At 42.1% G+C, this 18,322-nt stretch overlaps 1 protein-coding gene across 1 annotated transcript; it reads right to left on the minus strand.

Moving 5' to 3' along the window:
• Positions 1 to 6,537: 6,537 nt before the first annotated feature.
• enpp5 (ectonucleotide pyrophosphatase/phosphodiesterase 5) lies at positions 6,538 to 16,311 on the minus strand. The gene is made up of 4 exons (XM_033648938.2): positions 16,058 to 16,311; positions 12,405 to 13,310; positions 10,894 to 11,070; positions 6,538 to 7,689 (listed from the first exon to the last, which is right to left on the minus strand). Exons 2-4 carry the CDS (start codon positions 13,285 to 13,287, stop codon positions 7,283 to 7,285), a joined length of 1,467 nt encoding a protein of 488 aa, XP_033504829.2. The 5' UTR covers positions 13,288 to 13,310; positions 16,058 to 16,311; the 3' UTR covers positions 6,538 to 7,282.
• Between the last annotated feature and the right edge of the window lie 2,011 nt (positions 16,312 to 18,322).

Genomic DNA, 18,322 nt, shown 5'->3' on the forward strand with positions numbered 1-18,322 from the left:
GATCCTGCAAAGTTAACAAGTGATTTATGCAAAAGTTGAGGCCTGTGCCTTCAAGGACACGCTGGCACAGGGGAAGTACAATAGGGCTGGCTGGCACACACATATTTTCTGGCGTTTTGAAGGTCACAGAGACAAATATGTCGAAATGTTTGATTTGTTAAACCTGCTCTCCATTCAAAGGTCTGAAAGTCACTGTTTTGGTGAGGGTAACACTTCAGTTTTATGGTACAAAAGTAAAAAAGTAATCTGGCAATGATACACATGGACAGAATATTAGACGACGGGCCCCTGGGCACCGATATGCAAAGGGCCCCACCACCTCTCCTACACAGGAGCAAGACACAAAGTTTGTGGTGGCTTTGAATCTCTTTGTCGTCATTATGCATCTGTCTGTGTTTCTCTGAGGTAATTTTGTGTCGTTTGTAATCATTTTGTCTCCTTGTGGTAGTTTTGCCCATTTTGTAGTTTTGTGTAGGAGTGCATATCATATCATTTACGATAATATCGGTATAATTTTTAATATCATATGAAACATTGATATCATGATACTTGTAGACATATTGAGATCATACTGTTACCCACGGCAACAACAAGCATGACTGGAAGCGAAATTATTACCGACTCCGTGGTGGTTCCAAAAAGAGGAGCAGCTTCAGTAGTGTGGAATAAACTGTGGCGTCCTGAATGTTTTATGAACAGCCCCGGACTTCTCAGACTATTTTAGCGAGTTACCGCTCAGAGGGAACTCAGTCAGCGGCTCCTCTGGCAGCAGCACAGCGTCTCTCCCTCTCCTCTCCCGCCATGCCACACGGGAGTCTGTGTCGTCAAGTTGTTTTTTTATTTGTGATTTTTTTTTAAGATTATTTCTTGGGGCTTTTTGCCTGGGGGGATGACATGCAGCAGAGGGTTGCAAGCCGGAGTCAGACTCACAACCGCCGCCTCTACACATGGGGCACCCGCACTATCCACTAAACTACCAACTAAACTTTTGTCAATCACGCCCCAAAGCTATGGAACACATTACCTATAGATATCAGGGAAGCTAGCTCGATAAACTTTTTAAAAAGAAAGCTAAAAACGGATCTGTTCACCTTAGCCTTTAACTTGCTGACTGCCTGAGACAGGTCTGAAACTCTTGAAACTTATAATCTTACTTGTATACCTACGTGATGCTCGCGGCTTGACAAAAAACTCCATATATGTGAATGTGATAGTTGTGGTATCATAACAGCCTGTCACAGGTTACAGCGTGATGATTAGAGGAGAAATGGCAGAGCATAAAGGTCCAGGTGGAACTTTTTTTTTGCATTTGGGAGCTGTTTAAATGTGTAATTTGTGGTAGATTTGATTTAGTTGAACTATTAATATTGTAACAGAATCTGAATCTCACTCTGAGTTACTGTTGTTGTTCACAAACTAAAGAAATTAGGTTGTTTTCATTTAAGGCAAACTGTAAAACTAGATCACTTACTATGTTGCAGTTCTGTTTTCGTTCTGTGTCCGAAATCATTCACTACTCCCTATATTATATATTATTATATATTAGTGACCATTGGTTGTACACTACTGTGGGATACTACACTGCCTGGCCAAAAAAAAAGTTACCACCAAAAAAAAAAAGGTCATACACTCTAATATTTCGTTGGACCGCCTTTAGCTTTGATTACGGCACGCATTCGCTGTGGCATTGTTTCGATAAGCTTCTGCAATGTCACAAGATTTATTTCCATCCAGTGTTGCATTAATTTTTCACCAAGATCTTGCATTGATGATGGTAGAGTCTGACCGCTGCGCAAAGCCTTCTCCAGCACATCCCAAAGATTCTCAATGGGGTTAAGGTCTGGACTCTGTGGTGGCCAATCCATGTGTGAAAATGATGTCTCATGCTCCCTGAACCAGTCTTTCACAATTTGAGCCCGATGAATCCTGGCATTGTCATCTTGGAATATGCCCGTACCATCAGGGAAGAAAAAATCCATTGATGGAATAACCTGGTCATTCAGTATATTCAGGTAGTCAGCTGACCTCATTCTTTGAGCACATACTGTTGCTGAACCTAGACCTGACCAACTGCAGCAACCCCAGATCATAACACTGCCCCCACAGGCTTGTACAGTAGGCACTAGGCATGATGGGTGCATCACTTCATCTGCCTCTCTTCTTACCCTGATGCGCCCATCACTCTGGAACAGGGTAAATCTGGACTCATCAAACCACATGACCTTCTTCCATTGCTCCAGAGTCCAATCTTTATGCTCCCTAGCAAATTGAAGCCTTTTTTTCCGGTTAGCCTCACTGATTAGTGGTTTTCTTAAGGCTACACAGCTGTTCAGTCCCAATCCCTTGAGTTCCTTTCGCATTGTGCGTGTGGAAATGCTCTTACTTTCACTATTAAACATAGCCCTGAGTTCTACTGTTGTTTTTCGTCGATTTGATCTCACCAAACGTTTAAGTGATCGCCGATCACGATCATTGAGGATTTTTTTCCGGCCAAATTTCTTCCTCGAAGACGATGGGTCCCCACTATCCTTCCAGTTTTTAATAATGCGTTGGACAGTTCTTAACCCAATTTTAGTAGTTTCTGCAATCTCCTTAGATGTTTTCTCTGCTTGATGCATGCCAATGATTTGACCCTTCTCAAACAGACTAACATCTTTTCCACGACCACGGGATGTGTCTTTCGACATGGTTGTTTAGGAAATGAGAAGCAACTCATTGCACCAGTTGGGGTTAAATAACTTGTTGCCAGCTGAAAGATAATCGCCCATGCAGTAATTATCCAATTGGAGGCTCGTACCTATTTGCTTAGTTAAATCCAGGTGGCGACTTTTTTTTTGGCCAGGCAGTGTATGAGTCCACTATATAGCGTATATTAATTTACACTAAACATTCGGACAGCACTACAAAATGGCAAACACACTATTTAGTGAGCAGGGAGTGATTTCGGACACAGCCTCAGGCTAGAACAAAGGAAACACTTTGCACATCTATTAAACAAGACAGGTACCCTGGAAATCCAGAGTTCTCGCGAGAGCACAATTTGAATTTGCTCAGTGAGTCACTCTGGCAATCAGTAATGATGCTCATTACCCATGCTGTTGGAGCCGAGCTGCACCAATCACATCGGTGTATCTGATATAGGCGGGCCAGAGGCGAGCTAAACAGATGACGACAGCGCTGCGACAACGAAGTCCGGAATCAGTCAGTAAACATTGCAAGATGGCTACGGATGAACACCAGTTGTTTGAAACAGCTTTGGCCGCTACAATGAACGAGTTAGACTTGGCTTTTTCTCTAAAAGAGGAACAGAAGACGGCGCTCGAGTCTTTCCTTTGCAAGAAAGACGTTTTTGCTGTTTTGCCGACCGGATATGGCAAGAGTCTAATCTACCAGTTAGCTCCGCTGGTAGCTAAGCTCTGGATACGTCACCCTGTGTATTGTTCTGATTGGTCGTAGTGTTATCCAATTGCGTGCAGTGATATTTTCAAATGCATGCTTGGAGTTGGGCCATTTTCATTACTCATAGCCAGACCCTAAATCTTTCTAGATTTGGGTCTGGATTTCCAGGCTACAAGACAGGTGTGTTCGGGAAGACCAAAAAGTTGCAAAAGGACTCCCGCACACTGCCTAACTTGCAATATATAATTTATTTGCGACGTTTCGGTACTTGACCTGTTTGCCTGATGAAGGTCTAGTACCGAAACGTCGCAAATAAATTATATATTGCAAGTTAGACAGTGTGCGGGAGTCCTTTCGCAATTTTCTTAGTGATAAAATATCTTTTCAGCAAATAGTTATATCATCAAGAGTATCGTTATTGCAAAAATACCCTGAAATATTCTGATATTATTTTAGGGCCACCTTGGTTTTGCATCTCTTTGTGGTCATTTTGAGTCTCTTCCTAGTTGGTACGTGTTAATTTGAGGGACATTTTGGGCCCTGGGCCTTTGCCCAGTAGGCCCATTCAGTGATCCATCCTTGACTAAATGTATTATAAACTCAATTAGGTGGAGATATTGGAAATGTGTTATTTCTAGTTAATCGACAAAGGACTCGGCTAATAAAATGTGTAAAGGCCCGGGCATCATAATCAAACACATCAACAGACAGACTGAAAATAAAGAAATACAAACTGCTCAGTTTCAGTTTCAGTAAGTCCCTTTAATTTCAGAAGACTCTTTAATTGCATCAACATGGCAAAGATAGTTAATTTGTAAATCATATTAAATTTCCATATTTCAAATCCAGCTCATAATCAACTGAGATAAACCTGATCTAATATTTCTTCTTCTCTAACAATTTCAAATGAATCATTTAAATATACTGCGGATATATTTCATTTCTCTGTCAACAAGTCAGGGGAAAATTATCAGACAACACTTCTCTTTCATAAAACAAGACAATTATCAGAAAATTAACAATTTCCATATAAATGCTTTCAATTTAAGAATTTAAATTTCGTACAAAGTATATATCACAGTGATGTCTGTCATTGATTTGGGCACAGGTATTATTAGTCAATGCATCTAAAAGCATAAGGAGAAAATCCAACCAATTGTTTCTTAAAAGATGCTGAAAAAATATTAGACTTATTAATTTGCAGATTTGGATTCTACTTGATTTTCTATGATTATGCTGATTAAAAAGCTTTTTGGCAAGAGGCACCTAACTTTTTTTATCTTTTTAAATCGCAACTACGAACAAGAAGTGCAAATTATACATGACCTACGAAGCATCAAACTACTGCCCCCTTCATTCTGTTTTGTTTCTGTCCTGTAGTGCAAGTCAGGGGAACAGTTCTTGCAAGTCATGCCCAAATAGTCTTCTCAACCAAGCAACAACGAAACCCTTTAATCCCTATTACGAAATACTGACCAATATCAATTGCACTTCACATTTCACCAACAAATGGTCATGGTTATGACGGTCAACGCAGGGCGATACACGGTCATCTATACAGAAAAATGCCCTCCAAACACAAACTCTACAAAAACAAAGATAAAACAGACTGACACACAAACGATTGCACACCTTAGAGAGATGTTCTCCGTTAAGTTAAAAGGCAAATGGTAACTGACTACTAAAGAGCAAGGTCGTGATGTGATCGGCTCATGGGATGACCTACGACAGTAGCCTGGCACACTGAGTGAGTCCTTAGTGGAACATCTGCTTCCAAGTCACATTCAGAAATAATACTGACCCCAGCCAGTCTCCAGGGACTGCAGCTGAATGCTTTACTGATTATTCACAGCATTTGTATTAAAAATGAAATTCTAAGTAGAACAGTTGGTGGCAAAAATCTGACATGACCTTCTTCTTACACCAAGTAATCGACTGTTGTCCATAGCTCTGTTAGGTCAGAGATATACTTGCTTTTAACTGTGTTTGTGTGCACATCATGGCTGCCTCACGTCACGTGCGTTCATTTGGAGTGTTTGTTGGGCACGTCCTCAAAAATCAACGGGACGTGTCCTCAAAATGTGATACACACATGAACGGTCAGGGCAGTGTTGGCAGAACGAGAGAAAGAAACTCACCCCCGTCATGATCTGCTTTATACATACTAGCTATGAGGGTGCTTAGTGTTTATTGTTTACATGACCCAAATATGGAAGTTCTATATCGTCTAATGTTCGTCAAATTTTTGCTAGGCATTACTAGGGCAAGTTTGAATGCTAGAAAATTTGTGTTGACTTCCTTCATACGCGCAAATAACTTGCGTCATACGAGCATAAAATCTCTGTATTTCACTTGGCACGTCCTCCTCGTCATACGTCCCCGGAGGATCTCAATGCTGACTGGCTATCGCAGTGCAAATTGGTCGCTGAAGTTCGTATTTTTCAACTCTCGTGAATAAACGTATGACCCGAAATTGTTTTATTCGCACCCAGTGGACACACATTAGTTCTCTGGTGCGCCCTCTAGTGGAATCCTGCAGTAACACACGTAGTACACAAACGAGAGTGAATGATACTTTCTTTTACGACGCAACCCACTGTCTATGCAAACACATGATTAGAAAACAAGCATGTCTCCAGCCTTACTGTCAAGATGTCAGTATGCGGCCAGCATGTTTCTTAAATTCTTTGCGGTGGGAGCGCCGACACTTTGCTACAAACACCAGCAGCCTGACGAAGCACTGAGCATCTATCCTGTGCTGAACGCTACACGTTTGGCAATTGTTTTCTGGTCGTTGAGAAATGTTGAACTCTGGGTAAAATGCTGCAGCTGCTTGTCACTGTTACTTTTAACAAGCCGTCCAATCACAGTGGAGGAGGGGCAAGACAAATACCAGAAAAACCAACTGGAGAAACGAAAAATTAATTCAGAACCCACATCGATAGGCAGGTTCGTCCGTTCAGCCTCCCCTTCACCCAGAGCAAGCACTCTACCTTGTGCTGACAGTTTTACGTCCGCGGATATTTCGTATCATAGCAACCAGATGCAAACAAAGCATCTTAGCTGAAAAAGCACTTAATGCTTAATGCCCATTTATGTAAGTATTTAATTTGTTTTAAAACTGTCATCTTTGTCTATTAGGAGGCATCAATAAAGCTTATTTTTAAGCACTAAAACTGTTTAAATGAAACATTTTGCCAAATAAAAAAGGCGCTAATACCATATGTTGTGTTATTGAGGCACTCTTAGTCCCTGCACAGTGACAGCCATGACTGTGTCGGACATTAATGTAACTTTCCAAAAAGTTTCCCTGTGTGCAACTGAGTGACAAACTATGACTGCCATCAAGGAAAGATTGTTGGTGCAGTTACGCTTCAGTTAAGGTTTTTCACCCCACCGATGACTGTGGCTGCTCTTTCACCTCCAAAATACAAGTTGATTTCGAGCATACTGACACCTTAATGTTATCCAGGTCACAATTTTGGCCACCAAAGGTTCGTACTTGCCAGAGTCACAGGTTAAATTCCACTCTTAGCTTTGAGTTTTTACTTATTTAGTGACGATGAAAATGATGAGATGAGTTTAGGTAAAATTCACAATCAAAGCAAAGCCACTATAAAGCCCATGTAAAGGTTTATTATCTTGATTAAGCCTGCACCAGAAGCAAACCCCAGACATTCCCCTTACACTCAAACAAGCGAGACGTACCTCTGTACATGATTAGGTTAGATTCCCTTGATCTCCGGCTAATAATAAAAAGAGCAGCACACTGGCATTTAGTGGTATAAGGGAGGCGTTCGGGGATGCTTCTGGACAGAGCGGACTACCTTGGGGAGCAATACCTCCTCTTCTTTTACGTCTGCCATCATTTCTCTATCTTCAGCTACAGGTGCAAGTCCTCTTGCAGTAAGGGCTGCGACATCTCCCTGCTTCTGTGTTTTAGTGAGGGCAGCTGTTTGAGCGTCACTTGTCTGATGTAGACCACCAGAAAGCCCAGCACCATCACCACGCCCAGGAAAGAACCAACGACGGGGGCGTAGGAGTATCCATTGACTCTGGGAGTGAGGGTGGGGGGCGGGGATGGAGTAGGCTCCACAGACAGCAGGTCCTGAACGTTTAAGAGGGAGCCGTTGTTTGGTAGAGGGTGGATGGACAGGATGTGGCACATGAGAGGGTAGAGGTCCACAGAGCGCATGAAGTGCTTGACGTAATTCTGCCGAAAGGCCGGCCCACGGGCCACGAACACAGGCTGCATGCTGGGTAGGGAGTTGTTATAGCCGTGGTTCCCAACTGGAGAGAAAAGAAAAATGTTTGCATAAAGAGGTTCAGTACTCTGATGTTAATTATTCTTGCATTGTTGATCTATAGATCTCCAGTTTCCACATCCGCTTAATTACAGGCAGAGATTTATGGAATCTGGCACTGCTGCTCTCTCAGATGATTTACTACCGTCACCGCTGCCCCAGCTGACTCGTTACTGCTCAATCAATCACGGCAACACATGTGCAAAAATGAAAACACACAAGCACACAGACCTTTGATGAACGCTTAGACTGACTGACGACTGCAGTTTTTTTAATGACACCAGTAACGCTACGGAGCAATGTTTTGATTTTTTTATGTTTAGTTTATATTGTTCACATGTATGATAACAGACGTGCAAGGGGTGACGTAACACGCTGTCGAGTTGGCTCAATTTTCTTTTCTTTGTAACCAATTTTTATTCAGCAAATTGCATATGTGATAATACAGTAACACAATTTAATGCATGTCTTTTTAAACTGAAATATTGATATAAATAAATATTTAGAGATTCATAATACAGTATCATCATTGACCTTCTTTGCAGTTCGAGGTGTCCTGTCAACAGTTTTATAGATGTCTCTTTTATAATGTTGATTTATGGAGAAAATGCTTTTTGGGCTTCACAGGATTTTTTCCCCGCTGTAATACCGCGAGTGGCCACTGGGAAAAATTGTAAGCAAGGCTGAGCTGCATTTCTCCCCTGTCTGCAACATAATGGAGATCAAATTTCAGTAGAGGTGGGAAGGTGAAGATGCGCACAGTGCAAGGTGTGTTTGTTTACTAGGAAGTTCATGTGTTTTTTGGGGTGACAAGACGAGAGGGCTCTGTCAAGCCCCTTTTGTACAAGGGGCAGGAATATTACGTCGTTTTTCTGCCTCCCTGATGTATGGACATGGAATTGGGGGGGTGGGGGGGGCATTGTTGTTCGGCTGTTAAACTGATAGTGGAGGTAGTATCAGGGCCGCGTCTAATGCTGGGTTCCAGACAACCCAGAGTTCAAAATTTCCAACCTGCTACTAAACTGGAACACCACTCAAAGTAAACTTGGCAAATCCATCTACCTTGACTTTATGAAGAAAAGTTAAGAAATAGCTGACGTCACACAACAATGGCAGCACACATGAAAGTGCACATTACAAATGGTGAACCGTCACCTAAAAGATGCCTGTGGATATTCTCATTCATCCAGGTCATAGTTATCTCAAGGCAATTGAATCGAACGCAGCTGGACTTAGCTTTGTCTTAGAAGACGTTTCACCTCTTATCCAAGAGGCTTCATCAGTTCATGCTTGTCAGCCTAGGCTGGAAGTAGTCTGACAAACTGGTGTGGAAACAACCCAGGTATTTAACCTCTGGGGAGGTCTTCACAAGGCCAATGATGTCACTGGTTCGTTAGTGCTCCAATGGTGTGTCAACGATGGTCGTTGAAACTCCTGCTGCAACGGTGATCGTTGGAGTCACATGAGGCCATTTGTGAATGACCATTGTTTTTAGAGGTTAAGCTGTTAAATCTCCTGGGCAAGGATGAAAGGACAGCATGATCTAAAAGGCAACATACAGTATATTTGCCTGTATTTAATTAAAATTATACATACTATCATCATGTCTTGTTTTTCCTCCTCTGTTTCATTTATATATACAAAGAGGCTGCACTGTTCGGAGTCCATGTGTATACACTTGCCAAAGAAACAAGTTTGTCAAGGTCAGCCTTGTGATTAGTTTGGCACTGTGCAGCATTGTGCAGTGGCTGCTGAGTCAAGTAAGACACCTAGTGTTACAAGATGGTACACAGGTCCAGTCCAATGTTTGGCTTAATATCAAATCAGTTTGAACATTTTCACACCAACCCAACCCTAATGCACAGTCCTGCCAATGGTTTCATGCTATTCCACTGATTACACCAATAAAGGCAGGGAAGAAGTGGACTGCAACTTAACATGGTGTTTGTTTTTTTGTTTTTTAAAAACTAGCTTTGCAAATGTTCTATGAAGAAGGACATGTTGTTAGACCTCAAAAGCCCAGTTCAGACAACAGATGACACAATGAGACGAGTCGAAGCATGCAACTACATGCAATGCGCCGGTCTGCAACTTTCTGAAAACTTGAAAGAGTTGGAGATTCCGAGTCATGAGACGGTGTATCATCTCTATGCAACAACACTCTGTACCTCTGCTCTGATTGCAGCTTTTCAGGCTTATTTTGTGGCTGAATATAATTTGTAGCTTCTCAAAACATAAATGAGGATAGTGATAGCGAGATACTGGCTGCAAAAAATCATAAAGCTGAAACCAGCCGCCAGAAATTCAACCAGAGAGCAACATTCTACAATGATTTCGTCTTGTCGCAAATAACTGGTCTAAGCTGGGGTAAAGATACGCATAATGCAACACATCCCTGAATTCATCTGTTGTGTCTTTGACACAGGGCAGAACTGTGATGTGGCTGTGCCTTTAATATTCAGCCACCAGGAAGTGCAGGTCCAGTTCACATACACTGATAATAATCATTAATAAGTGAGTATTGATGTGGTTCATGCAGCCTGGGTCTACGCCAATATGTCTCAGTGCCTTCCCTCTAATACACTGAGGAGCAGAAGTCTCCACTGCTAGACAGTAACAGCTTTGCTTTTATCACTCAGGCCTATTGATCTCTCATAAATCAAACAGCTATACGGTAGAAACAACTTTTGATATGCAGGCCAGTGTGCATGCTAAGCAGTCTCACACCACGTCGTTACTGTGGACTGAGAGTCAGCAGGTTTTCAGTCCAGCCACAGACTCCATCAGGTCATTTTACTGATTAACAAGCCTTCAACAGGAGAGCAGGAAAATTAGCTGCTGTAATCTGCAATGAGAAACTCCAGATACACCGTTTGAGATCTCTAAGGCGAAGAGTAAAATAACAGGTTAATTTAAATAGAAGAAAAAATAACTGCACTTGGAGGCGGTGCAGGAGAAACCTCCAAACCTACACACACGCACTCCTGCTGTTTCTAAGGGAAAACAAATCTGGCGTTCTTTGTTAATTACAGCTGCTATTACACGAGCCAGCTTTGGTTTAATGACTGAAAAACCTCCTGTGAAGTTATTATTAGAGCAAACAGAACCTGCTGCTTGAAACAGCTGCAAAAAAAACTCTGTTTAATCACGTACAGCCACAAATGCAGCTTTCTGAGGTTTGAATACGTACGCATGTAGCGCCTGCTCCTGTTCTGCATTATGGTCCAGCCCTCCTTGGACTCGATGAGGATGGGCATGATCCTGACGTTGTGCTGATAATGGAAGTGCTCGGGAACGTCTTCCTTCTTGTACACCATCATGTTCGGGTTTGCGTCCACCAGCTTACTGTACACCTCCTCCAGCTTCCCTGGAAAACAGAAGACAAACAATGATAGAATTTATTTTTTAAAAAACCCATTTGATTCTAGGTTAAAGCACGGCTTCACAATTAATAGAAATATTATTGAAATTAAAATATGGCCAAATGTTAGAGGTGGGAAAAAAGAATCGATACAGCATAGTATCGCGATATTTTGCATTGTGATATGGTATCAATGCACAGATCAATATTGATATTTTATTCTTGAAAATAATGTTGCAAATACAAATTAAACTTTTGGAACCCATATAAAGTATTAAAATCAATTATTTTTCAGTCCACTAGATGCAGGTTGCTGCAATAAAAATGATTCAGTTTATTTTATTGGATAAAAACAGACGTTGACAAAGTTTTTTTATTAATTTGCATTTGAAAAAAGGTTTAAATCCTAATATATCGCAATATATGTTTCTGCAATACTCAGAATATTACAAAAGATTTAAAATTTCTAAAATATGTGTATATACATTATTAGAGGAGAGTTTGCATGTTCTCCCCGTGTCAGCGTGGGTTTCCTCCAGGTGCTCCAGCTTCCTCCCACAGTCCAAAGACATGCAGGTTAATTGGTGACTCTAAATTGTCCGTAGGTGTGAATGTGAGTGTGAATGGTTGTCTGTCTCTATGTGTCAGCCCTGTGATAGTCTGGTGACTGATAGTCTGACGCCTCTCACCCAGTGTCAGCTGGGATAGGCTCCAGCCCCCTGTGATCCCTAACCTGCTAAGTGGTTACAGACAATGAAGGAATGAATTATTAGAGAGCAGATCGATGTCTGTCATGTCTGAGAGTGGTATGGATCTTCTCATCAAACTCTTTTGCCTGATATCAGACAACTCGTTACACTTCATTTTCACCTTCAGTCTGACGTGTCCACTCTAACCGATCGCCACGAGTTAAGGGGATTTAAATTTTCTAACCGATCATTAGAGACCAAAGCATTTGCCTGAACCTGTCATTTTAAGCAGAGTGTAAATGAACTATGATGTCAGGCGATATTGAGAGGACATGTTAACTTAGAACAGCCTCGACAGCAGTGTCTGTCTTGTCTTTAGCAGTTGGTAATGTAGTTACTACTCCTCACTGGTTCTGGCACACAGCTTGACAACAGCATTAGTCATGTCCATGGTGCTGACTGGATAATTGTACATTGGATCGATCAATTATCAAGCGAGAAAATGCTGTTTCATGTCACAATGACAGACGAATCAGTCAACTCACAGAGTGGACGTATTTAAAGGTCTTGACCTGGGCAACTAACTCTCTGTAAGAAAGCAAATAAGCATATTTCCCAAAATGTAATGTGACAGATGTTTTAAAGTGTTACCTTCTTTGGGCAGTATCCCCACCACCGGACTCTTGTCCACCCAGGTGTACAGGTCTCTGCTCACGTACTCGTCCAGCTCTATGATTTTATTGGGGGAGAGCTGCGCCATCCCGTGGTCACTGGTCACGATCAGGTTCACCTTCTCATACAGCCCTGCCTTCTTCAGCTCGTTTATGAGGAAGCCGAGATTCTCGTCGATCCCGGCGATGACTTTGTCCATGAGGGTATTGAGGGGTCCCAGGGCGTGCCCGCTCTCATCCGGCTCCTCCCAGTACAGAACTCCAAAATCCACTGCTTCTTCTTTGGGTGCAGAGAACCACTCAATAATCCGCTCCACCCTGCTTTCAAAGGAGACGGAGGAGTTGTACTGGAGGTACTGGTTAGGGAACATGCCATGGATCTTCACATCAGATCCCGGCCACATCGCAGCCCCGCTCCGCCCTCCAGCTTTCTGAATGCTCACCCAGAGAGGCACCGCCTCCTCCCACCACCGTGAGTCATAAATACTGTCCGTCTCCATGGAGAAGGAGCGGTTCAGAGTGGGGTCGTACATCTCATTGGCCACGATGCCATGCGTCTCAGCATACAGCCCCGTCACCAAGCTGTAGTGGTTGGGGAAGGTTTTGGTGATGTAGGCGTTCTCCACCCGCTCCACCAACACTCCGTCATCTATCAGGCTGCGAAAGTTAGGCACCGGGACCCGGTGGATGTAATCCCAGCGGAAGCCGTCGAAGGACACGAGCAGCAGCTTGGGCCGCTCCCTCACGCTGTGGCTCCTGTGGCCGTGTTGGTTCAAGCGATGGAGAGAGACCAGCGGCAGCAGCAGCAGGGCCCACAGGCAGACCAGAGGACTGCGGCCTCCTCGCAGCAAGCAGCCCAGCATGGTGTGGCGTGTGACGAGAAAACCTACAAACACACACACAAACTGCTCAGGAAGAATTCAGTGAGGCTAAACAATTAATCCCTCTTATCTAGGAAAAGGTATAAAGACAGCCTGCTCACATGCTGCTGTGTAATTATGTTTTGGGGCTGTTTTGATGGTTTGGCCTAAATTTCTGACAGAATGTTTAAGAAAAAGATCCTGCAAGTTATTATAATAAGAAAACTTTCTTGAAATAACAGGAAACTGTCAAAATAATGAGTTTGTATCTCAAAATAATGACAAACTTGTGGCTGTTGTCAGGATTGTCTCACAGAGAGCATCATCCAGACCTGTTGAAGTTGGATTAAACAACAGATTTGCTCAAAAATGTAACATAAAAATAAATGTCATGTTTTACATGTAACCTAAGCTGAGGTAGTTTTCTAAGTTTAATGTGCACACCTTGAAAAGTGCTGTATTTCATGTCTGCATCATGATAACAGTAAGCATAATACAACCTAGGAATACATGAAATGGACACAAAGTCTTAACAGTGCTTTATGAAATGTGTTAAAATGACCTGTTGGCAACACAAAAACAAAACCCATGCAAAGTCAGAGAGGATCTTTGTTGTGGTAGACACACAAATTAAGTATAAAGATTGAGAAAGTCTGCTCATGGAGATTTGGAGGAGTGGTGGATGGGTCAAAGAAACACTCCCTTAACCACTGAAGAAAGTGCTGTGCATTAACAGGAGGGGAAAACACCGGTATCAGTTCAAATGTGAATGGTACCCAAACCTAACCACCACATAGTGCCTTGTTGGGAGTTGTCTGTGAGACTGTGTTGCACTATGATGTTAATTCCACTACAGATGAGACTTAATGCTCTCTGCATTCAGGTAGAAAAAAAATATGTGCAGATATCGGCAATCGGCCAAAATTAGATGAAAAATATCGGCCTATCAGCAAAATCAGTGGTGTAACAGTAGCATATGAGATGGGTGTACCCCTATGTAGATAGGTAGGTTACTGTGGAGGAAGTGGGTATACTGTCCTATATATTCCAATGTTTTTTGGCTTTTTGATGGGAATACTCTGTACCCTCCACTACACCACTGCAGTGTTAATTTTGTTGATGAAAACTATGACAAAAAAATTTTGTCGACCTTTTTCCATGACAAAACAAGATGATGTCGAGCTAAAAATAGATCTTGATAACAGAAACTAAGACAAAATCAATGTTTCATTTTCAGTGAAGAGACGACAAAAATGTTAGCGGTGGACTATAAAACAGTGAAAGCAGAGATCAGCTGTGCTTGCAGCTATCTTCAAATGCCTCATGAGCGACAGGTTGGCAAACTCCAGGAAATAGTCAGCGCCAGGATGTTTTGCTAGCCAGCAAAAGCACTGACACTGGAGCAGCGTCAGCCGTTGATGCAAGCTGTGAGCTGTAATTCATCAGTAAATATTCAGCTGTGTGTCTGACTTTGCGGAATCTGTTCGTTGCAGCAGTGGCTGTTAGTAGTTAGCTCCACTTGTAAGCTGCTGAATGGCAGCGGAGCAAGTAGCCACTGGCTGTCGGACTTCACATCTAATCCCTGCAGGACTCCTTGTCATCTCAGATTAGTTATTTGTGGTGTCAACGTTTTTGAGAGCATAAACAGAGAGATGTTGAGCCTTTCAAATGATGATCATTAAGTGTGTACTCGTAAATTTATTTTTGTGATCAACTTTTTATTTTGTTTTTTCTTAAACAAAAATATGACAGAAAATCAGCCCTTAAACCTGTCAAACGCAGCTGGAGAAATGAAAGTTTCTAAGCGTGCAGAAATTATTCTTAGCTATTATTCTTAGAATTGTCAAAATGAAATTTTTATATACGTTTGATTCTAATTTCTGATACGTGAATAAGCCTCACCGGATTAGTTTACAGAAAGAAAAAAAAACATACAGAAAACATAAAGACTAAAAGTTTACTAAAATGTCTTGAATTTCTGTCCACTAAATTTTTTTATTTTTATTTTTTTACTTAAGCCTTTTGAAATTTCGTCTACTTAAATGTTTCAAATTTTTGTTGACTAAAATTTTTTTGAGTTTTCTTCTAAAGCTATGAAGGATCTCAAGACTAAGACTAAATCTTAAATAGCTGTCAAAAATAAGCACCACCATTGAGCAAAACAATCTAATATGGTGCATCTCTAACAGATCTCTAGTTCATACTGTTGTTTAGGCAAAACAAACAATTTAAAAATGTCACCTTGCGCACTGGGAACATGTCATGGATCATTTTTATAGTTTAATAATAACCAAAATAATGACCCCAGTGTAGAAGTAGAGCTGATGAAACTGACAGTAGTATCAGTGTGATGCAGCTTTGATGTGCTGTTCCAGGCAATAACAAGTCGACCATGACACTGATATGATGTTGACATATCATCACAACATGGAGTGAGACAGCAGCTACAGTAAACAGGAAGCATCAGCACTCAAGACATTACAGGTCAGAGAGCAATGATGACACTGGACTGAGGTTATAATGACTGCAGCGCATCTGTAGCAGCGACTTTACTACAAATGTCCAAATGACAGTGAGACACATTAAAGAGGAAACACAGTCTCCGTGTTGTAGCACAGGAGCTGCTGCAGAGCTAACAGCCACAACACGCAGCTGTGCAACAACAAGACAACAACCACACACACAGCAGCACTTCAACATGAAGACAGGATCGATGCAGAGAAATGCACAAATTCAAAAGGCAACACGGGCTGCAGACTGTCAACAAGCTTACCTTGTTATCTGAACCTGCACTGGCTCGCCTCGCGCTGCACACTGAGATAAACAGCCGGAAGGAAGTCCCGCCTTTTAACCTGCTGTGTGTTTATAATAACGTCTGCGTCGCTTCTATTTACATATATGAAACCAAACCGGGTCATTTAAAGACAAAAGGCTGTCCGGTGTTCCCTGCGTGTGCATGCTTCGCTTCGTGAGGAGCTGCATCCCCCAAATACACTGCGAATGCACCGGTCCCGATGACGTAATGTAGGATGAGGAAGGGAGGAGGAAGGAGAAGGAGGGGCGGAGGGGGGGGGGGCGGTAGTATAAATAGACATCTCGGTGTCAGCGGGGTTACAGGCGTTTTGCTTTAAGATGACAAATTAAATAAATATGGAGAAGTGTGTCAGCGTGAAGGGCGTTTCATTTGGAGATGTGAAGCCGGAGGAGACTGAAAATAATGCTCCGCTGCTAAAAATAGTCCCCTTGAAAGACTGCTCTAATTCCGTCAGACCATGATAATGCTGGAAATGCAACGCAAAATCCGCCCTGTGCAATGTTAATGACAGACTGTGTCCACGAGGTGTCAGTCACGTGCTGTCTGAGAGGAGTGGGGTCAGATTGGTGTCTTCATGCTCTGTTATAGGGAAGATGGCATCTCAATCATGACGCGGCATCGTCACACTGAGACTATTTCTGACCCACTGACAGGCCTCTCCATGTCAGCACACACCAACATCTGATACTGAGTGCTCCACTGCACCATTTTGATTCTCTGCTCATTTGGTTTTAACTGCAATTAGTCCATTTTTATTATTTGTATTGTGGTGGATATTGTTTAAAGCTCCTAAACAGCTGATACATTAATGTTTTTCAAGGTCAACAATCAACTTTTAAACTCTAAACTTGATTATTATTATATAACTTTATTATTATTTTATTGACCCTATATTATCCAGCTTGTATCTTTCACCCTGTGGCCATATTATCTGCACTTTCACCCCTGTGTCCTACCACTGTTACGCTGATGACTCCCAGTTGTACCTCTCACTTAGCCCTGAAAATCACAGCACCCTGGACTCTCTGCACGGCTGTCCTGCTGCTATTAATGACTGGATGGCCTTGATCGTCCTGCAACTGAACACAGATGAGACAGAGGTCGTGGTTATTGTCGTTCAATCCTGCTTTTTGCAAATCCAAAACATTGCCAAGATCAAACCAATACTCTCCAGATCCATAGTTGAGCAGCTTATCCACACCCTTATTTTCTCACGCCTACTGCAGCTCCCTGTTTACTTGCCCTGGTGACACATCAGTTAACTGTTCGACGTAGGGAACATATCACACCAGTCCTGGCTCAATCACACTGGCTCCCTGTTCAGTACAGATTTCAGTTTAAAGTTCTGTTGATTACTTTTAAATCCCGTCATGGTCTGGCCCCACTTTACATTTCAGAACACCTAAACCCCCTGTTCTGCTGCAAGATTCCTCAGATCAGAGAAGCACCTTATAACTTTGGTTTAGAAAAGTGCTATAGAAATAAAGTTATCATTATTGTTTGTAGAGCACTTGTGAGCATCCGAACACATACACTCCCATACACACAATAAATCTATTACCTGTCAGAAAAAGCCAATTTGTAAAATGAATTGAGAGATTACAGTGTGAAATGGATTTAAACATGAGCAACGGTCTGTTATTACTGTGGGTGCCCCTGGGCACAGACATGCAAAAGGCCCCCCTATTGGAGCAAGACATGCAATGTTTGTGGTGCTTTCGCTTATTTATTATTTTTATTATTATTATGCATCATTTTGTGGTTTTGTCTCTTTGTAGATTGTTGGAGCCTTATTTTATCCTTATCTAAACACAAGGTAGACACACAGTTTGTATTTAAATAAGTACTATACTTGAGGAAATGTTCTTGGCTACATTCCACTACTGCTTGAAATATACACTCACTGGCCACTTTATTAGGTACACCTTGCTAGTACCTTGTTGGACGCCCTTTTTAATTCTTGGTGTCACAGATTCAACAAGGTGCTGGAAACATTCCTCAGAGACTTTGGTCCATATTGACATGATGACATCACACAGTTGCTGCAGATTTGTCGGCTGCACATCCATGATGAGAATCTCCCGTTCCAGCACATCCCAAAGGTGCTCTATTGGACTGAGATCTGGTGACTGTGGAGGCCATTGGAGTACAGTGAACTCATTGTCATGTTTGAGATGATGTGAGCTTTGTGACATGGTGCATTATCCTGCTGGAAGTAGCCAT

The sequence above is a fragment of the Epinephelus lanceolatus genome, chromosome 13 (assembly GCF_041903045.1).
Source record: "Epinephelus lanceolatus isolate andai-2023 chromosome 13, ASM4190304v1, whole genome shotgun sequence".
Lineage (NCBI taxonomy): Eukaryota > Metazoa > Chordata > Actinopteri > Perciformes > Serranidae > Epinephelus > Epinephelus lanceolatus.